Source organism: Pelodiscus sinensis, chromosome 28 (genome assembly GCF_052426305.1).
Source record: "Pelodiscus sinensis isolate ZL-2025 chromosome 28, ASM5242630v1, whole genome shotgun sequence".
NCBI lineage: Eukaryota > Metazoa > Chordata > Testudines > Trionychidae > Pelodiscus > Pelodiscus sinensis.
Genome location: NC_143079.1, coordinates 16,468,827 through 16,492,446, shown reverse-complemented (window position 1 = coordinate 16,492,446; position 23,620 = coordinate 16,468,827). Strand labels below are relative to the sequence as shown.

Sequence of the window (23,620 nt, the reverse complement as noted above, 5' to 3'; positions counted from 1 at the left end):
TTTTTCCCCCTGAATAAAATTGTTTAATCTTAGGTTCAGACTTTCATGCACTCAGCAGGCCGAGGTCCCACAGCGTTTACTTAAAATTACAGCAAAGTGCATTAAAACAATGTTAAAGCTGAGCCACCAGCCCACAGAGAGAAAATAAAACCCTGGGCATCCAGTTAAGACTGAGGCCTGCTTGACACTGAGAAATCCAGACACTTCTGCGACTTCCCCCTTCTCAGCCCATGTTACGGATGCAGCGAAGATCTTTGCAAGAGAGAGGCAAGGATTTCTTCAGGGCAGCTCCTACTCATACAGTTGCACCTCCCTGCTCTGGTGCCCAAGGGACCTAACTGGTCCCAAACCCAGGAATCTGCTGGACCAGGGAGGTCAAGGCAGGTCTCCAGTGGCAGTTGAGGGACTGGAATTGACCGAGTGGGGACGGGAGAAGGGCACTCTGAGGAAGAGGCAGGGTGGCTGTGGAACCGTCTGGGGCTGCGCTCCTGGCCCCCAGCCATGGGGCCCGATCAGCACAGCAGTGTCTCCCACCAGGGTGTCTCTCCATTCCAGCTTACGGAGATGTTCCCGCACTAGTGCTGGCCAAGTAGCAGTGTGCCCGTGGCTGTGTGAGGGATTAGTCTGTGTCTAGTGCCAGGGCAGAGTCTGTGCTCAGGGCTAAGCCCCTCCCATCGTTTGTGCCACCACGGCTTCACTCTGTCGAATGCTAGTGTGGGTGCAAGTGCATTACGCTACCAGCTTGGGCCACAGAAAACCCCTTCGGCTGCGTCTACACTGTAGAGCTAGGGGTGGGCTTCCCAGCTTGCACAGACACACTCACGCTTCCTCACATCAGGCTAACACACCAAAAATACTAATGTGGCCATGGCAGCACAAGCATTATTGCTAGCCGCCCTGAATACAAATCCCCCTGAGCCCTTTGAATATGGATCATGGCACTGTACAGTCTTAGGCTGTGTCTAGACTGCATCCCTTTTCCGTAAAAGGGATGCAAATTAGACACGTCGCAATTGCAAATGAAGCGGGGATTTAAATCCCCCCCGCTTCATTTGCATAAACATGGCTGCCGCTTTTTTCCGGCTCGGAGCTTTGCCGGAAAAAAGCACCAGTCTAGACGGGGATTTTTCAGAAAATAAAGCCTTTTCCGAAAGATCCCTTATTCCTCTTAAAATAAGAACCCATCCCAGTGCTTCCCCACCCTCCTAGGGAAATAGTTTTTCCTAATGTCCAACCTAGACCTCCCCCACTGCCACTTGAGCCCATTGCTCCTTGTTCTGCATCCGTCACTACTGAGAACAGCCTCTCTCCCTCTTAGGTCACTCTGCACCTTATTCCTACTCTCCAGCATCTCTACCTCTACCCCAGCTCAATGTCATCCACGAACTTGCTGAGGGTGCAACCCATCCCCTCATCCAGTTAATTAATAAAGACGTTGAACAAACCCGGCCCCAGACCCGACCCTTGCGGTGCTCTGCTTGATACTGACTGCCAGCCAGACCTGGCAAACCCAGCCTGCTACTGCAACTGCAACTGCCCAGGCTACCATGGCTCCACTGCTATTTTAGCATGCTAGCTCACTGAAAGCAGTCACTGCATTTGTATATGCAAGCTGGGAGTCACACACCTGGCTCCCAGCATTACTGTTACCCTAATGACAATGCAGTGCGGAAACATAGCTCCTTTCATACAGTGACGATGCAGTGCCCATCTGAACAGATGTTAATACAGGCATGTTAATGGGACCTGGTGTAAAACACTCCCTATGGATTGATGACTCAGTCCACAGGATCCCCCCAGTCTAGTAGAGCCAAGGTACTGCACCGCTGACTTCAGCAGGGAGCTGGGGTGTTCCAAGACCCTAGCAGGCTTCACCAGTCTCTTAGCAGCAGCTGGCCATTACAGCCCTGATGTGGTGTGGCTCAGCCCAGCATGTTTATCATCCATGCCCAAGACACTGTCTGTAATGCCGTTCCCTTAGATGACCTCTGTTCACTCAAAACAGGCTGCCGTAAGCTGCGGGCTGTGCAGGTAGAGCCCTGCACATCCATGGCTATCTGCTTTATATCTCTGGGTATCTTCAGCTCATTATTGTAGAATTGTAGTTAGAACCCTGCAAATTTGTGGATATCTGCTTTATATCTGCATCCACGGGTATGAATGCAGATATCTGTTTCATATCCATGGGTTTCAGTACAGATATCTGCTTTAAACCCACAGGTATCTGTATTCACATCTACAGGTGTGAATGCAGATATCTGCTTTGTAACAGCATCCGCAGGTGTTAGTGCAGATATCTGCTTTATATCAGCGGGTATCTGGATCTACATCCATGGCTGTGAATGCAGATATCTGCTTTATAATCACAGGGATCCGTATCCACATCCACAAGTGTAAATGCAGGTATCTGCTTTATATCCGCGGGGATCCGTATCCACATCCGCGGGTGTCCGTGCAGATATCCGCCGCTCATTTTTGCAGATACAGAGGCAGAGGTGGATACAGATTTTGTATCTGCGCAGGGCTCTACGTGCAGGGTATTTTATAATCCCAAAGCAGAATCTACTTTCCTCTGCTGCTCCTATAAGATTCAGACAGATGTTTCTTAATATCCACCAAGAATGATGATCTCATTAGCAGTGCATTTCCATAGACCCTTCCATCAGGCCCCTCCCTGCAGCCTGCACAGCCCATTAAACCCTATCGTGCAGCCTTTCCAGCCTGCCCTCGGAGCAGGGGGAGGGAGGAAATGGAACATTTCGTTTCTGATTCATTAGTGGTGCATGTACGTCCACCTACCCACTGGAAGGCATCGGAATTAGAGAGACAAACACAACTGCTGAAAGAAAGACACACCATCTGGCTGCCTGTGCCAAAGCAACAAATCAAGCAATTACCACCCAATCAGCTTGATTGCCAGGGGTGCTAAGTACCCACTCCTCCCATTGGACCAGACTGTCCCCGTGGCAACGTGGCACCAGGAATGATTGAATGTCTCAGTTTCATCTGGTAGCATTCCCCTTGTGTAAAGGATTTGCAAAGGTGCAGGGCCCAGAGATGAGATCCAGTTGCAGATCGAAAAACAGTCCATTAGCATTTTAAGAATGCAAAGCATGCGGAGTGGAGGGACTTATCAGCAATGTGACGTGATGGTATGGATGAGCTGCTCATAATCCTCTATTACAGATTACTTGTCTGTAAAATGGGTATGATAAATCTGCCCCGTGGCACAGAGAGAGTTCAGAACTCCTCCACGCACTGGAACTACCTCCATCTGCCTGGGGGCATTCTTCCATTTGGCATTTTCACCAGCACTAATATTGATTTTTTAAAAGGAAAGAGGAAAACACAGAAAAGCAAAACTCCCCCCGAGCTCCCCCATCCTTGCATACCAACCCCCGAAATGGAAAACAAACTCTGGGCTCAGAAACCCTCCAGTGTCTTTGTGCATGAGTTCATAGCTGGAAGAAGGAGCCTGTAATACAATCACTTGGATTCTGACAGTAGAGAATTTAATGTGGGATCTTTCACAGGTGGAAATTATTAGAAAAAGCTAAACAGCTTAGAGGGCAAAGGTTTTGTTTAAAATACATAACAAACTGTAACTTAGCACCATTTTCATAGCAGAGCTAAAAACGCTTTTTTTGGCTTCGCCTCAGCAGCAGGCCAAGACATTCTATTAACAGTTTGTCTCTTTTAGGAAGGACACGATACAAGCAACTAGCTTGGGTAAATACTACTCCCTCTCCTGTCTGGCGCAGGTCATGAGTGAAGGGTAGATGCAGGATGCAAAATCCAGATTTCAAGCATGGGGGAGGGGCTGGAGGGACCCGGGTAAAGTTCCAACCTAGAAGCCGGAAAGGGGGAGTATGAACCATTGTTGCCAGCTCTTGAAATAGTGACTCCCAAATAAATATTTCAAAATAGCACGTCTACACAACGGGGAAACCTTGAAATTAGTCCGAGGCAGACTCCCTTAATGTGAACACACTACCTCGACTTCGAGATCCAGGAGGCACTGGGGAGTAATTACTTTGAATTGCAATATGATGGGGACTAATTTAGCTATAACTATGCAAGAGAGAGATCTTGGAGTCACTCTCTGAAAACATCCACTCGGTGTGCAGCGGCAGTCAAAAAAGCAAACAGAATCTTGGTTCACCCACATCTTGAATACTGCGTACAGATGTGGTTGCCTCATCTCAAAAAAGACATACTGGCATTGGGAAAGGTTCAGAAACGGGCAACAAAATTGATTAGGGGTCTGGAATGGGTCATAGATGAGGAGGGATTAAAAAGACTGGGTCTTTTCAGCCTAGAAAAGAGACTAAGGGGTGGATATGATCGAGGTCTATAAAATTGTGACTGGTGTGGAAAAAATGAATAAGGAAAAGTTATGTATTTGCTCCCATAACATACGAACTAGGGGTCACCAAATGAAATTAATAGGTATCAGGTTTAAACAAACAAAAGGAAGTTTTTCTTCACACAGAGCTCAGTCGGTCTGTGAAACTCCTTGCCAGAGGATGTTGTGAATACCAGACTTTAACAGGGTTCAAGAAAGAACTAGATAAATTCATGGAGGATAGATCCTTCAATGTTTATTAGCCAAGATGGGTAGAAATGGTGTCCCTGGCCTCTATCAGAGGCTGGGAATGTGTGACAGGAACGGATTACTTGATGATTCCCTGTTCTGTTCACTCTATCTGAGGTATCTGGTATCGGCCACTGTCGGCAGACAGGACATTGGGCTAGATGGATCTTTGGTCTGACCCAGTAGGGTCGTTCTTACGTTCTTATGTTGACTCTGAGGAGTAGCTGTTTCGAAATAGCAGCAGTCAAGCATCCATACTACCACTATTTTGAAATAACTATTTTGAAATAAATGCTATTCCTCGTGGTAAGCAGGACTTATTATTTCGAAATAATCAGTCTGTTATTTTGAAATAACGCTCTTGGTAGTGTGGACTCTCCACTTGTTATTTCGAAATAAGGGGAGTTATTTTGAAATAACTCCCTAGTGTAGACCAGGGCCCACACCTGCCACACATACCAAAATGTATTCCATGCATAGATGGAAAAAATTAGAGGGAACATTGCCTGCTACCCATGGCCTTTAGCACGTGGGTGTACAGGTGTGGTGGAGGGGGGATACATTTCTAGCAAGATCTGATAGCTGGATCTTGCTGTCGCTCTCACAGCTATCTTCCTTCTGAATTACGTTTTAAGGGAATTCTTACTGGAGTTATCAGTCCACAGCTGAATAGTTGCATTGATTATTTCCTATCCTTTGACTGTGTTGGGAAACAGCACACTTGAGGGCATGAAACTGTAGCAGCATCTTTGCGGTATTTTAATAGGGCTGCATCTATTTTCATAGGGTACGTCTACACTGCATGGCTATTTCAAAATAAGCAATTCCAGAATAGTTATTCCAAAATAGCTTATTTCAAAATAGAACATTTACTCTGCAGGGAAGTCTCAAAATTAGTCAGAGACAGGCTCCCCTAATGTAGACGCGTTACCTCAATTTAGAGCCTCAGGAGGCACTAGGGAGGAATAACTTAGAATGGCCCTGGGGAGGGGCTATTTTGAAATAGCAGCAGTGGCGCGCCTACACACGTCTTATTTCAAAATAGCTAATTCGGAATAGGCATTATTCCTCATAGAATGAGGTTTACAGATTTCGGAATAAGTCGTCTGTTATTTCGAAATTATTTCAAAATAATGGATTGGCCATGTAGACGCTCAGATTGTTATTTTGAAATAACACTAGTTATCTCAAAATAACGGTGCAGTGTAGATACACCCATAGAGGACAAGTGTGATCCTAGGATTGCAGTGGCCAGCACACACCTGGACAACTAGAATGTTAGCACAGATGATCATAAGGCTAACTGTCCTGAGGGGCTCCAGATTAGCAGATAAATCTGCGCATCTGGATACCCAGACATAGTCATCGGTATATCCAGGGTTGGTCTTGCCAAGCTCTGTGGCAATGGGCTGGTTGTTGTGGAAGGAACAGTTCACGCTCCTCCAATACAAAGCCAGAGGATTCCTGTGCCAGGCTGGCATTCTAACCAATGGTGGCTCAGACCCCACTGACATTCTTGTCTAAGGACCTACCAAATCCACGCTCAAGGAACATGTGCCATGGATTGTGAAATCAGGTCTCCCCTGCTAAATCTGCTCTTTTGTGGACTTTCACTCAATACTGTAAGGTAAAAGTATGCCCTTCCTTTTGTGTCGCTGCTGGTGATGGCAGAGCCTCCAGGGCCGGCCACCCAGCCAGCAGCCGCTGCTTTCCAGACGTGACTCCATCTGGGGTTTCTCTGAACAGTCCAGCAAGAGTTGCATTGGGTTGAGCAGCTTTTGACTCCATCTGGGCCCCCAGACAAATACACGTGGACAGCTGGCTTGTGAGTAGGACACTGCAAAGGCCAGCATGGTCCTCCGCTGTTACATCGTTGGCAGCTGTGTTCCTGCTGAGCACTTGGGCGGCCACGCAGGAGAGATTCAAATGCTGTCCCACTGATTAGCAGAGCGCCCACAGCTGGCAGCTGTCGGTGGCATGTGTTTCTAAGGGCGGTGCACATCCATACATGTAACAAAATGTATTCCACATGCAGCAGGAGCAAATTAGAAGGAACATTGATCTCCATGCTCAGTAACCTTTTTGTTTCTCTTCTAGGGCCGCTGTATCAATTTCACCCGAGTGAAGAATGCGGAGGCACTGCCGAAATACCCACTCAACAACGCATACCCACCCTCCTCGCCGCCTCCTGCCCCGATCTACAACCCTCCGCCCCCTGCCCCGATCTACACCCCACCTCCTCCCACCCCATCCCCATCATCCACTCTCCCTCCACTCCCCCCACCTCCCCAGGCTCCTGCTCCCAACCGAGCCCCTCCTCCCTCCAGGCCCCCACCTCGCCCTTCTGTCTAGGGGCTCAGTCTCGTCCCTCTCTCTTCCAGAAGCATTCGGAGGCCTCTGTCAGCAGCACTGTAACAAACCTGTCTGGGGGGAGGGTTATAGGAGGCCTTTACATTCTGAAATAGGTGACAATAGAACAAACCACTTGCTAGTCTGTTAATCTGTCTCTGTAGAATCCCATAATGCATCAGTGTCCTCCAGCCAGCAACGAGAAAAAAGCCAGGGGCCTGCAAAAATGATGCCACTGCAGAAACCTAATTCACTAATGAGGCGTTAGCAGGGCCCTTACCCCTCCTGCCCTCTGTGGCTTACCACGGGGATCCCGGAAGAAACTGGACATTTCTTAGCTCTTAGAAAATCCAGAAACCACGGGGCCGTCTTCCGCAGCGAACGGCACAGCTGAAAGCTCCCGCAGACCATGTGGACATCACCATAGGCTCCTTTGCCACCACTGCGTGAGTTCTCTTCTTGTTGCAGTGCTTCAGATTAATGGGAAAATGGCTTATCTCTCCCATGTCTGCAAACAGCAGGATAACGTCATGAGGAGTGTTAGACTCTTGAGTTTTAATCTGAAAAAAAGCAGCCTTCCCAATGGACTTTGTTTTGGAGAAGGAACGGGGCCTTCTTCGTTCAGTTCCCAGGAGGGTGCTGGAGTAGGTGTCTGGTGTAGGGATTTGTGGATGCTGTTACGCGGAAGGGTGGGTGGACGAGGCTGAAGCGCCATCAGAAACACGAATCACCTGTAATAATTTTTAAAAATAACCCACCGGAGGGCTCCAGCCCCACACCTGAAGACAAAGAGTTAGTGAAAGTTCAAAGTTCAATCATCAGGCCATAGGGGTCTGGAAACCACTGAGCAAAGGAAAGAAGGCTGAAAGAAGAGGCCTTACACTGCGTGTAGGCTAACTGCTCTCTGACGAGCATGGCAGAGTAATTCAGGGACCATTTCCATTTCCAAACAAAGGTTTCTGAAACAGCTGAAGTACGAACAAGTGGTTGCTTCTATTAATGGTTTTTCAAAAACTGCAGCCCCCCGAGGCTTCTTAAATCCTGTTATTGCCACCAGGTCACATAATATCAGCGCTGCTTTTTCGGTTATGGCTCACCTCCTTCTGCACTACCAGCTTCTCTGCTGGGATTTATTTTTCCCCTTTGCTGAATCAGCAGCAGGCGTCTCCCGGATACTTTGCGCAAGGGGCGCTGTGCAGCTACGTCTTCTTCTGGTCACTTTCATTACCAGTCTCATGCACAAAGCTGCCCTAGATGGGAATCAGGCTTCCAAGAAATGCACTGGCTGCATTTCTCCATGTTTTCTCCTCTTGTTTTCCGGTGGGATCTCCCCATAGTTTACAATACTGCCCTATGTACACGTTTTAACCAATAGTAAATTTCCTGATCACCTGCCTTTGTAAACACAGTGCTAGAAATAGTCAGTGTTAAAATCAAACCTCCACCTCCTTAGTTTACTTTTACAGTCATCTGTATTATGCAATGGCCCCCCTAGAAATCATATTTGTAGCTAAGTTCTATAACGATCTAAGGGCTTTCATATTCATATCATGTAGTTGGTTTTGACCAGATAGAGAGATGCATTTGCCAAATAGTTACCGCAGTGCTGCTGGAAATATGACTTCTCTGGAGGAAGAGGCTGTACAAGAAAGAGGGACAGAGCAGATACAAAGATAAAGACCCAGTCAAGGAACAAACTGGGATATCTTTCAGCAGGGACCTTTATTAATAGTCCCCTTCTATCAGGCTCAGCTTCAGTCCAGTGTCTTTTGTGTCATATGAACAAATTGACTTGGTGTGGGGACCACAATGACCCATGTAAGGGCTGCCGGCTGTAAAAGGCCAACGTGGCCACCATCACAACTGTTTTGTCTGCAGGCAGCACAGAGCAGTCCCCGCTATGAGCAGACATGGCACTTTTGACATTCCCTGAGTTGGTTGCTACTCAGCATGTAGCAAGTAGAGGCCGGGCTCAGTTCAACAAGATGATTTTAGGGTTGTCCAGTGGGACTGGAAATCTTGGGAAGTCCTGACAAAAGTTTGGTTGGACTTCCTATTGGGATGAATGCCATCTAATGAAATAGCTGAAGATGGAAAGTGTAATAACTGGGAATAGTGTAATACTGTCCTGCGGGATTGCTAGGTAGTTCTCTTAATGGTACAGAAAAGTTTGGGAAGAAGATTATTGCTTAACCAAATGACATTAAGATTTTTTTTACTGTAAACTAGTAAATTAGAACAACTGCTAGCAAAAAATATATGGGTTTAATATCCTAGGACTAAAAGCAATGTTTGCAGAGTCCTATAAAAATTCTTTGCCACAATTTAACAGGGAAAAAAACCACAAACTTAAACAGAGTAAAAGAAAAGTGTCGATCAGGCCTGAAAAAAATAATTGTAATGTATCCCTGAACTCCAGTCTTTCTCATGGGTAAAATACAAACTCCAAATTGTTGTTGTATATATTGTTATTGCATGCTTACCATATGTTAGATGGGAGCATTTCCTATCCAGTGTGGATAAAAGAACATTTTTCAAGTTGTAGTAAATTATTATAAAGCCAATGATATTTCATGGCACGTTATTGTATCAAGCTGTGCTTGTTGTATTTTTGTTCTTTATGTTCCTGTTGCTTTTTATAAATGTACAAATATTTCCTGTAGTGACGAGTGCCTGCTTTGCATAGCATTAATTGAAGTACAAGGACTGTGGGCTGTACATTCCCCTGGATCCACTTACTCGGGGTCATGCACTTGGATCTAGAGTAGTGTATGGCCATACTGCAGTGAGTATGTGTAGAAACACTTAGCGATAAGCAAATGCCTGTTTTTATTAACTGATTATTAGCCAGTTATTTGCTAGACATTGAACATTCAGGAACACTCTGGACATAGAATCAGAGTGCTCATGGGTAGTGTTCCCTGTAAACTGTGCTCTTATGTGGCTGCTCAGGAGAAATTCAAATGTCGCCCTCAGCTAGGTTTGTGTTTCTACTGTTGGTGCACATTCGTACATGTCTCAGTGCGCATAAAAATTACTCCGCACATGGATGGAAAAGATTAGAGGGAGCATTGCCCCCAGGCAAGTTATGTGTTTTCAGTATACTCTGACCATGTAAAATGTACTCCGCAAAACCAGAGTCAAGGCTGGCTAGCAGAATATATTCTCCTCCTGTGTTGCATTTAAAATCAACATATGTTTGCACAGTCATGCAGGTTTGGGGCCTGGTGCTGAAGCAAGGAGGTCAGCTGGAGTTCTGCCATTGACGTCAGCAGGCACAGCATCACGGCCACATTTTCTGGGGCTGAAATAGATGCATGTACTAAATTGACAGGGGCACGGCAGAAATGCTGATGTTTGTGCCTGCATGCAGATGCCCACTTGTGTGTTCTGAAGGGACTTTCAGCAGGTGCAAACTATCGAAGCGCAGTGTTCTGTGCAAACACGTACGGGCCTTTTCAAATGTCTGGCCCTATCTTTCCAAAACTCTGAACTAACCTTTCCCAAAGGGGAGACGGTTTCTCATAGCGCAGGGTCTTTCATCTGTAACAAACAGCTTTGAAGGTAGAGGCTGGCGCACAGGTTGCAGGAGGGAAAGGTTTAAAGAAAGCATCGGGAAGTCAGTCTGTGAGCATGTGGCTGGAATGCTAGCTCCAGTTTCAGCATCTTTGTAAATAGTTCTCCTAATAAAGGGCCAGTTTTAATTTGACAAACATGGAGTCCTTTTATGTATTATCCAGCATGTGGTACTTGAAACATAATCTAGCAGACAAATGCATAACAAGATTCAATGGCAACAAGCTGAGACTAGACAAATTCGAACTAAAATTAAGACACACATTGTTCACAGTGAGGGTAATTAACCATCAGAACAGTTTGCTGATGGAGAAGGTAGATTCTCCCTCACTAGAAGCCTCTAAATCAAAATGGGATGCCTTTCCTAAAGTTATGCTGTAGCTCAACCAGAAATGAGAGGCTCAATGTAGAAGTGATCAAGTGACATTTGACTGCCTGTGTTATGCAGGAGATCAGATCGGATGATTGGACAGGTCCTCATGTGGCCGTAGAAACTGGCTACATCTACACTGCTGGTTTTTTTGCGGCAGAAGATATGCAAATTGTGCTGGCATTTGCATATCTTCTGCTGATCCTTTTTGTGGAAGAGGTTTTGCCACTAAAAAGCCCCATGTAGATGGGGCCATTTGTCGGGGAAAAAACCTTTTGTGCAAGATCCTGTAAACCTCAGATTTTGAGGAATGAAGGATCTTGCACAAAAGGGGTATTTGCCAACAAAGGGCCCCATCTTCACGGGGCTTTTTAGCGGCAAAACTTCTTCCACAAAAAGGATCAGCAGAAGATATGCAAATGTCAGCGTGATTTGCAAATGTGAGCGTGATTTGCATATCTTCTGCTGCAAGAAAACGGAAGTGTAGACATAGCCCCTGTGTCTCTATGAAAGATCAGTCCCTGGGGACCCACCAGTGTATCTGCTCTCATCTCTGAATTTTCTTGTATTGCAGTCATATGAAGAGAGAGAAGGGAATAACTAAGGTATTGGGGGTGGAGAGAGAGAGAGGAGGTGTGGGAAGTAAAGGCACCTTCGGTAAAACCAGAAGTTGAATTAAAAATTAAGACCAAAAGGAGATATCTTCAGCTGGTGTAAACCATATGCCCCAACTGACTTCTGTCCTGATTGGCATCAGCTGAGGATTGGGCCCAAATGCCATCAAACTTGTGTTCCTAAGTGGCTTGACATGGTGGGTCAACACTGCAGCACTCCCGTCGACTCAGAGCGCTCTCCCATCAACTCCAGTGTTCCACCAGGATGAGAAGAGTAGCAGGAGTTGACAGGAGAGCAGCCCGCCGGGTAGAAGACACTGCAGTGAGTACAGTGACTGAAGCTGAGCACAGTATGTTAAATCGATAGGGGAGAGGGGTGTAGTGTAGACTAGGCCAAAGTTAGGCTCCCGTGTTTATATTTGGGCACCTTAACAGAAGCGAGCAGAGCTGCCAAGGCGCTAAGTCCCGGCCGACCTCACTGAAATGAAGGGAAGCCACAAGTGCTGGGCTCTTTTGAAAAAACATCAGATTCCTTTGGTTGAGGTGCTGAAATACGGAGTTAGGTGCCTAGCAGAGAACAGTGATTGGCAAGAGAAGCCGGAGAAATTCAGACTGGTGGTCAGGTGGGAATTCATAATGGTGAGAGTAATGAACAGGGAGGGCAATTTACAGAGAAGATAATTAACCAGTGGACCAACATACCAAGGGTTGGGGAGGATTCTCCATCCAGGCTGGCTGTTTCTGTCCATGATCTGCTGTAGGAGTCGTTTTGGGGAAGTTTTGGCTTGTGTTATGGAGAAGGTCGGACTAGATAATCACAGTGGTTTTATTGGAATCTATGAATCTAGGGACTTGACTACTTTTGAAACACTAGAGTGGCACTTCCTAGGCACGTCCATCCCTGTAGGTAATTCACCTCCCAGAGAGGCAGGAGCTAGGCTGACTGGAAAATTCTTCTGTCACCTGGCTCTGTCTGCGCTGGGCTAGATTGATTTAGCCACATTGCTGGGGGGGGGGGGGGGGGGATTTCTGACACACCGGAGCAGCATTCCCTTTAAGCTGGGCACTTGTGCAGCCCCTCAGGAGAGATTCAAATGCTGCCCAGCTGAATAGCAGAGCGCCCACCGCTAGGTTTGTGTCTTACTGGTGGTGCACATTCAGAGCCGCCCCTGGGATTTGTGGGGCCCTAGGCAGTACTATTAAACTGGTGCCCTATGCCCACCGGCAGCTGTGGGGAGCAGAGGAAATGATTCTTTAGAGAGGTGATTTTATGATCTTCAGCACCACACTCAGGAAAGTATTTGAATCCAATTTTAAACGAAGGTCCTGTTGAGTAACATGATACATTCAGAAACTGCCAATACACGTGTGTGGTTGGCAAATGTCTGTTAAAAGGTTCCCTTACCGCTTGGATGGCTCTTTCACAGGCTCAGTATCTGCTAATAGCTCTGGGAGGGTTTTTTCATTTTTAACTAGTTCCTCTCTGGAGGAAGGAGAGCCATAGGAAGAGGCGAGCAGGGGGACATTAAGACCCAGTGGTGACCCAGATTTTCAGGTGCCCTACTCAGCTTCATATTCTGTGTATGGGCAAAGACCTCCCTGTGCACATTTGCACATGCCTTGGTGTACAGAGAATCATTTATTCCTCACATGGATAGAAAAGACTAGAGAGAGCATTGCGCCTGAGTAATGTGGCTAAGTCAGCCTAGCTTTGTAGTATTGACCAAACTTATAAAACTTTAGGCAACCAGGTTTGAGAACATTGCTCATAATTTGACATTGCATTCCGGCATCAATTAACGCTATGCAAACAAGGTCGAATGAACTGGTGTATTGTATATGGACCCTATGTATCCTCTCCCTATAGAACTTCCCTGTTGTCCTTATTACAGGGCTGTCATTCTAAGCTAGCCACTTGAAGGCAAAAGTTCAGTAAAGAACATGAGGAAAGGAAGGAAGGAGCTGAATGGTGAAACATCTGCCCTGTAGTTTCAACAGGAATTAGGTTTTCATTTTTGTATCATTTTTACCACTTGCACATGCACAAATAGAGAAGTGACAGAATTGGTCTTGATAGCGATGTACAGCTCTGAGCGATTTGCTGTGAATAGGTCACTCGTGCCATAATCGTATATTACTCCTTAGTCATGTACATTTGTATATTCGATGCTCTCTGTCAATCTGTCCCACCGCCTGAAATGAATAAGCAGCAGCGTTTGGCAACGGCTACACACATTTCAAAAGGCAGAAAAGTTACCAGCTGCTGCTGGCTGTAATTTGAATCCTCATGTTCAAATTAGCCTTGTGAGCTTCCAAATTCTCCTACTGCTCCACATTGTGTCAAAGCATGTTCTGTCATCGTCCCGATTACGGGAGTTGGGGAGGGCTGTCTAGTTTCTTTGAGAGCCAGTGGTGTATGAGCCGAGAATGCTGTTAATAGCTGAGGCTTATGCAGCAGTGAGAAGGAAATAGGCTTCCTATTTTCATATTGACTTTAGTGTTGAGATCTCAGGACTGGTTGGAAGAAGACTGTTTAGCCAGGTTTCACTGATGATGTTCCACTCCCTGTGTTTGTTTCATGTGTCATTTGTTAAACTACTCTTGCTGATCTTGATGTTATTATTAAAGAACCACACTAATTCATGCCTGCTTCCGTATGTTTTATTTACTAGATAAAAGTGAACACACTGGGAGAAAAGCAGGAGAACGTGCTCCAAGTGAAACTGCCCTTCACTGGGTATGGGATACCTGTGCTCTGCTGTTGTGGGTTTCTAATAGCTGTCATTGTGTAAGCACAAAGGGGTTTGTCTGCAGATACCAAATCCACACTGACATGTCAGACTGCACTTGCTAAACACTGGCCCTCCCTTTTGGTATTCATTCTACTCCTTTCACCACCATTAACCTACTAGGATTTTGATGTGGGTAGAATATTTCCTTCCATGGGAGAAATGAAAGGAGACTAAGGAAGGTGAATGCATAAACAGCAGGACCAAGGGCCCAATTCAGCAAAGCAATTAAGCAGAGCTTAAATTCAAAGATGTTTGTGAGACTAGTTGACCTCAATGAGTTTGTCTGCACTGACCATGAAAGTGGGTTTGCGTACCCACTCTATGTCTGTACTACAAAGAAACGTTAGAAACTGCAATTTGTGTATCTTTTCCTGCTTTTCTTCCAAAAGAGTCTTTTCCAACATTTGGCCTGTGTACACGGGGCCAAATGTCGGGAAAAAACTCTCTTTTGGAACATTCCTTCTTCCTCGTAGAATGAGATTTACAGGGATGCTGAAAAAACACATCTACTTTTCTGAATTTTTTTTCAGGATAACAGACGCATTCCTTGGACACAGCAGATCTTCAGTGTAGACATAGACTATAGCTTAAATCAAGCTAACATGGGTAAGATTGATTAACAGGTTTGGGACCCATCACAAAGGTATGAATAAAGACATTACCTGGCTAGCACCCTACCTTCCACATCCTAATGTATTTTAAGTCATGGGTCCTTAAGAGCAATGTGCATCTTCTCTAGTAGCTTCATGTAACATAAACACTCTAATTCATTATTTTTTCTCTTCCTTCTCGCTCCTCTTCCCCCCCTTACCCTATTTATTTTGTAACTGCTGCTAGACTATTCATTTATTTTTAAGTTTTTTTACTTACAGACTAACTCAGAAGCTATTGATAGTGTAGACATGATAGTACAGACGCCAACAACCCAAGTATGTACCAGGATCTCTGGCAGGATTCAGGCAGCTAATCTGTGCTAAAGCCCAGGCCAACTTTGTCTACAATACAATTGGATATCTGTCCTCCCTAAAGTTAGTGCAGGCAAACCACAGTCACACCTCCACTCACTGTAGACATCCCCAAATGTGAAGTAGGCAATGTGTCAATGTGTACTGAGGAACTGAAACCCTCCTTGCACACAGTGTGTGAAAGGGGGCTTGCAAATGGACAAGCTGCAGTGTTCTTTGGGAAGCTGGGTGAACCAGGCTGCTACCCCTTAGCACCCTGACAGGCCCTCTCCCATCTTCTGGGCATGGCTGCCAGGAGGCCTCTCCAGCCGCGCGGATCAACACCCAAGCCCAGGGCACTGTAGCCACCGCCTGGTCCTCGGCGAGTTGCTCCAAATCCTGGGGGCTTCTCTGACTCTGGGGCTCCACGAGAGAGCTGAGAGGTGCACACTCCATGCAGAGAGGGAGAGCAGGTTCGTTTACCCAAGTGCTCCCTGTGATAGACCCCCCTCCCCCCCCCCGTGCTTTGTGAAAATTGGTTGATGTATAACTCAAAGATGCTTTTTAACCTCTCAATTTTAATGTTACAATCTGCGGGATTTTTTATGCCTCTAGGGGTATGTCTAGACTGTATCCCTCTGTCAGCAAAGGGATGCAGATTAGGCAGGTTGATATTGCAAATGAGGCAGGCATTTAAATATCCCACACCTAATTTGCATTAAAATGGCTGCCACATTTTGCCAACTCAGCACTTTGTCGGCAAAAAGTGGCAGTCTAGAAGGGGATCTGTCGAGAAAGAAAGCCTTTTTCGACAGATCCCTTATGCCTCCTGCAAGGAGATTTACAGGATCTGTCAAAAAAAGGCTTTCTTTCTCGACAGATCCCCCTCTACACCGCTGCTTTTTGCCGACAAAGTGCTGAGTTGGCAAAACGCAGTGACTATTTTTATGCAAATTAGGCACGGGATATTTAAATCCCTGCCTCATTTGCAATGTCGACCAGCCTAATCTGCATCCCTCTGCCGACAGAGGGATGCAGTCTAGACATACCCTTTCAGTCATGAGTGTTGAAGTTCTTTGGAAAAGAAACACAGTGATTAGTCCCCCTTTAAACGTTTGCCAGTTCTTTAAATAGTTCAAGCATTCTCCACAGCAAGCAGAGGAAACTTGGGAGTGTTCCACATAGGAAAATAACTTTATCTACTTGTGGGAGGCAAAACTGGCGAGGTTTGAAAGGGCATCCTTCGTAAATGGAAGACATCAGAGATAACAACCAAGGAAAGCCCTGTTCTGGCTGCTAATCACTAGAAGTATTTTGGGCTCTGCTGATACAAAGGACAGTCCTGTTTCCATCTGCAGATTGAAATTCCCTGGGCTTTTTCCCTTAGATTACTCTGGTTAGCTCATGGGAGCAGATGAAAGGAAAATGCTAGTCTTTTCCAAGCTGGGGCCTTTGCAGATGACTATGGGGTGCATTTCATAAGAGACAGCCTGGCACTTTTTACTGAAGGACTCTGATGGGTTTGCAAACAAGGAGGTGTCATGACCATGAGATATGGGCAACAGCCTGGGGACTAAGGGGTTAACTGTACCTATCCAGGTATCTGCTTTGCCAATAGAAATGCAGATACGGATTTCAAACTGAGACAAAGGGATTTGGGGGGTTTTCCTTCCTTTGTCTCTGGGCAGTATTTCTCTCCAGATACTGAGGGAGACAGACACATCTCCCTCTCCAAGAAAAGACTCTTCACTATATGTAAGTAGGGTAAAGTTTAGATAACAACATTAGGTTTTATTGGTTTATGGTCTGGGAATGGGAATCTGATGTCTGTGCATTTACAAATGGGGTTTTCTTTCCATTGTTAACTAAGTTTTGGCCCATGGTGGAATTCCCCAGGGCTACGTCTAGACTGGCAGGATTTTCCAGAAATGCTTTTAATGGAAAAGTTTTCTGTTAAAAGCATTTTCAGAAAAGAGCGTCTAGATTGGCATGGACACTTTTCCGCAAAAGCACTTTTTGTGGAAAAGCGTCCGTGGCCAATCTAGATGCGCTTTTCCGCAAAAAAGCCCCGATCGCTATTTTCGCGATCGGGGCTTTTTTGCGTAAAACAAATCTGAAGGGACTTTTGCCCGAACGGGAGCAGCATAGTATTTCCTCAAAAAGCACTGATTTCTTACAGTAGGAAGTCAATGCTTTTGTGGAAATTCAAGCGGCCAGTGTAGACAGCTGGCAAGTTTTTCCAGAAAAGCGGCTGATTTTCCGGAAAAACTGGCCAGGCTCGACACAGCCCCATGAGTCTATTAATGTGGTGACTTTTCCATCTAGTCATTATGCTTCTAACAGGAGTATTGTGGTGATAATAAAAGTTCTTTCTCTTTTATTAACCTGGTATTGGTTAATGTTTTTGTGTCCTGGTTTTACTTTGGGGCTGAGATTTCCCAGGTGATCTCCTTCCTGGTTTCCTTATCATTACTTGGGTGGTGGCAGCGGATTTTTATCCCCAAAATCTAGCTTTTTAAGATATTGGGGGGAAGCTTTATACCAAAGCCTGGAGATAAGGTTTTGGGGTACTTTTGTGGGCCCTCACTTCTGCATTTATCGTGTCAGAGTGGGGATTAGGCCTTGACAGAGGGTCTCGGTCCATTCGAAAAATGGGTAAAGTTAAATTAATGGCCCAAAGGTTACCCCATGAAGGAACCAGAGGATAGACTTTGGGTTCTTTCTCCAATCTGTAGGCTGTACTTTCTTTAATCAAAAACTCAAAGAGGAACATGATCTAAACATAGAGCAACACACACCAGAGCTTGTGTGTGATGCTGTTGTCACCTCTCTGCTGGGCAGTAACTGATACCATGGCCAAGCAAGTCTGTTTCCTTCTGGAGGAGAAATTGAAGACACCAGTCCTGGAACAGCGGTGTTCACAAACAGCACACAGGCAATTCTTTCTTTCGGGGATCTCAGTCCACAGCCCAGTTCCCAGAGCAGCTCTGTCCCATAAATTGACTCTTAAATTAGCGAGATTAAGGCACACTCCCTTGCCATTTGCCAGAGCTTTCCATCCTCTTCCAAAGAACCCACCTCATGCGGCTAACAACACAGCATTCCTTGAAAGACAGAACTTGTAGGACTACGTGTCCTGGCACCGTCTGGTGACTCCTGCCATAACAATACATATGAGTCTCCCTGGTTTTCTGCAGCAGGGCTAGAGCCACGTGTTTCTCATTATCAGCTGCGAGGACCAACACTCTGTGTATTTACAATGGATGGCCACAGCGGGAGGGAATATTGGCCATAAAGGCTATTTCAGGGGTGTTATTCGGAGGGGTGCTCTAGCCTTTCATGTGTGTTTGTTTTGCTTTGTGCTTCCATTTGGGCTCCCTACCAGTTGGCGCTTCTATTGGATGAAATATCCCTTTTCGCCGCTGCTTTTGTCCGTGGAGGTTGGCTCAGCGCAGGCCTCTCTGCAGCTCACCTAATAAAAATGAGCCTAGAGCTTTCCCTGGACTCCGAGCTGTTTGGCAACATGGGGGCTTCCAGGCATCAGGTTCCACTCCCGGTGCTGTGTAGGGTCAGCAGTGCTGCAAAAAAGGAGTCGGCTCTTTGAACCTTTCCAGCTATGACAGGACGCAGAAGCACCTGGGCTTTGAGAGAGAACCTGGGCTCAGTCTGACAGAGACAGGAGCCAAACAATTCACCTCTGCGTGGCTCTTCCCCCGCCAAGTTCTCAGCATTTTCTCTCCCGGCTGGTTTCAGAGCAGGAAGGTTGCCCCTGCTATGAACACCAATGTCAGGGGAAAGCTAAATATGCCAGAGAAGTGTGAAAGCCATTTTTCGAGTGACGCTCAGAAAGCCAGGCCTCGGGGCCATCCAATGGGAAACGCATCATTGGTTTTCTCGTAGACCTCTTCTATCTTACTGGGACAGTTGTTGGAGAAGAACAGGCTTCAAATGTTCCAGACACTGCTACAGTTTCATAGACAGAGCAGGCATTATACTAAGGTCTTGTCTACTTGGGGAAGTTACTGCAAAATAAACTAGGGTTTGGATTTGAGTGCAAAAGCTTCAAATAGCACAGTTCTTATACTGCATGATTGGCTTGTCTACATGAAAATTTATTCCAGAGCAACTCTATGTGTGGCTGTTCTTGTTCTGAAATAGAGACACTTCAAAATAAGGGGTTTATAATCAGGAATAATTAATCTGCAGTATAATCCCCATTTTACTGATGGAGAAACTGAGGCAACCTACCCCCAAGGTTTCACAGGAGGCCTGTGGCAGAGCAGAAAATGAACTCCCATCTCAGGACTGCCAGACTAGTTGCTCTAACCACTGGACCTTCCTCCCCTCGGGTTTGGCGTCACTGTGGGTATGTCTACACTAGCTCATTAATTCAAGCTAGGTAGGCAAATCAGGCAACTGGAGTTGCAAATGAAGCCCAGGATTTAAATATCTCGGGCTTCATTTGCATGTTCCCGTCTGGCCGCCTTTTTTAAATCCCCTTTAGTTTGAACGAACTGCCCGTGACTACACGCGGCAGTTTAAAGTTAATCCGAACAAGTCCTTAGTTCTGATTAACTGTTACACCTCATTCCACGAGGAGTAACAGGTAATCTGAACTAAGAACTTAGTTCGGATTAACTTTAAACTGCCGCGTGTAGCCACGGGCAGTTCGTTCGAACTAAGGGGGATTTAAAAATGGCGGCCGGATGGGAACATGCAAATAAAGCATGTTATTTGCAACTCCAGTTGCCTGATTTGCCTACCTAGCTTGAATTAATGATCTAGTGTAGACATACCCTGGGAGTTTTGTTTGCTTACGTACTGCAAGATTTGGTCTTTGCTTTGTTTCCCTTTTGCCTCCATGATTTACCAAAAGCATGTGGCTGAAACGCCATATTTTGGTAGAGGCCAGATGCTGGTTCCCCCAGAGCAGTGATCTAACCTACTGGGCCCATCGAAGGTTCTCACAACATAAACATTAAGCAAATCGAAACCAGACTGGAATAAGGAAAGCGTAAGGGAGGCATGAATTGCTGGGAAGTAGTCAGAGACTAATTGCTTGACTCAATGGGTTAACCACTGACTTGCATCAGAACTGTAGGCAGAGATGTTGTTAGTGTGGGGAACCTTTAATATGTCCATGTTAGCAGGAAATGTTAAGAGTTTACTAATCTCCATTTAAAGGGAGAACCACAATCTGGCAAACTCAGATCATTTCTCTGCCCATCCACCCATTAGCAGGACCACCATGAAGACCAAGGACAACAAACCTAAACAGTCATCCCACACAAATGCCGGCACACCAGGAAAATCTTCCAACTCCCTCAAGCGGCAGCAGTGAGCGGAATGCTGGACTTTCGAGAGATTGTGGCTTTCTGAGCTTGATACAAAGAGTTGTGTATGTTGGCATGTGTGCGAGCCAAGGCTTGCAAGTTGCTCCTGTAGTCCAAGCAAAATGCAGGACAATGTAGCACTTTAAAGACTAACAAGATGGTTTATTAGATGATGAGCTTTCGTGGGCCAGACCCACTTCCTCAGATCAACTGTAGTCCAGTTGCTGGATGTGATGTAGCGCAGCAGCTCTGACGTAGCTTTAATCCACTGAAAGTGTGAACCCAATCAGCAGTGAGGTCTATTTTTCATTCTGCCACTGGCCTGCTGATTATTTTCTGCCTCTCTGCTTTTCTGCCCATCTGTAAAATGGGGATAATAATATTGCTCTCCTTTTAAAGTGCTTTATGATCTAAGGGGAGAAAGTGGTGTATAAGAGCTTGGTATTATTATTAGGGCTTTATTCCTGAGATTTAATTTTATACTTCTTTACTACACTTTATTTTCCAGTTTCTTGGGTAAATTAATTCATTATTAATGGGATTATCTAAATGCCAAGTTGCACCAGTTGTGACTTCAGATGTGACTTTTTAAAAACCGGTTTAATTAAACTGCTGCAAAAGGCTGCATGGACACTTTTCCTCTAAACCAGGAATTCTTCAGATTAGCGTAAATCAGTTGCGCTTATCAAATGGGGAAACTATTGACAAATAAGCTAGGGTGTGAATTTCAAGTGCTCCCAATGTGGACATGCTTATTCTGCAGGAAGGCTTGATCACTGGGTCAGGCGTAGCTGGGTCAGGTGTGAAAGAACCACACCCCTGACTGACCAAACGATGGCAGTAGCTATGCTATACTGATGGACCAGCAGGGTAAGTAAGATCATTCCAAGAGGGGGTGTTTCTACACTCACAGCCAGATCCCTGCCTAGTGTCAGTTGCATCTTCTCTACATGTTGCCCAAGGCTGTGTTTACACTGCGCCCCGTTGGCAGCAGCTTGGGAATTCATGGCTACGCACTGGAAAAGCCAGCTGGGTCCATGTCCAGTCTGTGTAGCTGAATGTGCTAGTGAAAGGCTCTGGTGGTGGGGGGCGGAGTGGAGGAGACCCAGTGTAGGTGAGTAGAGAGCCGTGTGGGGTATGAACCCGAGTACGTAGCCACACTTTTCAGATGTGCCCTTCCTTGCTCAAGCCACATCTCCCTATCTATGCTGCTCTTTATACCCACGCTGGGGGAGACCCACGTGGGCATGCTGGCAAAGAAATTTGCAGCATGCATCTAAGTGCCTGCCTGTGGTTTCACTTAATCTGTTTGCAGGGAAATTATGCCTTCAGCTGCAGTGTAGCCTGACCTAGACCATCAGTAGCTCCCCTCCAGAGTCTGCAATCTAAACAGACAAGACAGATGAAGAAATCCAGACCTGTGCAGGAAGGGCCAGATCCAGTCTTTCCATTGATGTCTTTGGACTTTTGAATTTGATTGCGGCATCAGCCCAGGGGAACATTCTCTCAGTTTTTTTAGTGGCTCCCACTCAGCCTTTGAACTGAGCTTTGCAAGTGGAATAATGCAGCCTCTTTCCTAGGGGCTCAGGCAAGTGGGAAAAATTAATCACCCAGAACTGCTCCAAAGGCAAAAGCTTTCCACACCTTTGTGGAGTGCTGGCTTGGCCAGACTTTACACAGCTGAGTTAGTGGGTTGGGTGTCACATACATGGTGTGTAATATATTTCCCCTCCAGTCACAGTGGAAAACCACACGACTTCTTATCTCCACCCGTCTCACCAGGATGAAGCTATCGCTCTAACAGCAAGCAGCTTCAGTAACTAAAAGGCTGGCACCAGCTTTTCTGATGAGGATTTGGGCACCTCCCAGCCTGCATAGAACCTTTCACCCAGGGTCACAATTCACCCAGGTCAATCGTCCCCGTGAGCAAGAAGGGAAAACGGCAAAATAGAGACAATGAATTTCAGGAAGGCAGATTTTAGCAAACTCAGAGAGCTGGTAGGTAAGGTCCCATGAGAATCAAGACTAAAAGGAAAAACAACTGCACAGAGTTGGCAGTTTTTTAAAGGGACTTTATTAAGGGCCCAAAAGCAAACTATTCCACTGTGTCGGAAAGATAGAATGTACGGCAAAAGACCGCCTTGGCTTAGCCAGGAGATCTTGCAAGATCTAAAAATCAAAAAGGAGTCATATAAAAATGAAAACTAGGTCAAATTACAAAGGATGAATATAAGCAAACAACACATGTATGCAGGGGCAAGATTAGGAAGACAAAGGTACAAAATGAGCTCAAACTAGCTACAGACATTAAGGGTAATACGAAGACATTCTACAAATCTATTAGAAGCAAGAAAAAGACAGGATAGGTTCATAGCTCAGTGAAGAGGGAGAAACAATAACAGGAAACTTGGAAATGGCAGAGGTGCTTAATAATGTCTTTGTTTCAGTTTTCACCAAGAAGTTTGATGGTGATGGGATGCCTAACATAGTGAATGCTAGTGGAAATGGACGTAGGTTTAGAAATTAAAATAAAAATAGAACAAGTTAAAATTACTTAGAAAAGTTAGATATCTTCAAGTCACCAGGGCCTGATGAAATGCATCCTAAAATACTCAAGGAGCTGATAGAGGAGGTATCTGAGCCTTTAGCTATCATCTTTGAAAAAATCATGGAAGACAGGAGAGATTCCAGAAGACTGGAAAAAGGCAAATCTAGTGCCAATCTATAAAAAGGGAAATGAGAACAACCCAGGAAACCACAGACCAGGAAACTGTGTCAGGGAAGATAATGGAGCAAATAATTAAGAAATTCATCTGCAAACATCTTACAGTGTTCCCACTGAACTGGGTGGCAGCACAGCTTCACAGGTGATTAATCAGCCCCACCCAGTAATTCAGCTCCACACAAGAGAGAGGTAATTAATGGTTCAGTCATGCTGGAAGGGCCTAATAAGTGGAGTTCCACAGGGGTCTGTTGTGAGACTGGTTGGCTGCGTCTAGACTGGCAAGTTTTTCTGCAAAAGCAGCTGCTTTTGTGGAAAAACTTGCA

At 45.7% G+C, this 23,620-nt stretch overlaps 1 protein-coding gene across 1 annotated transcript in view; it reads left to right on the top strand.

Annotated features, from left to right (window-relative positions):
- The window catches only part of ANTXR1 (ANTXR cell adhesion molecule 1), a 215,884-nt gene extending 201,738 nt beyond the window's left edge, over window positions 1-14,146 (top strand). The window contains exon 18 of the mRNA XM_006119107.5: window positions 6,692-14,146. Coding sequence (XP_006119169.2) covers window positions 6,692-6,946 — 255 coding nt within the window. The 3' untranslated portion in view covers window positions 6,947-14,146. The remainder of the gene's footprint in view (window positions 1-6,691) is intronic.
- The last annotated feature ends 9,474 nt before the right edge of the window (window positions 14,147-23,620 follow it).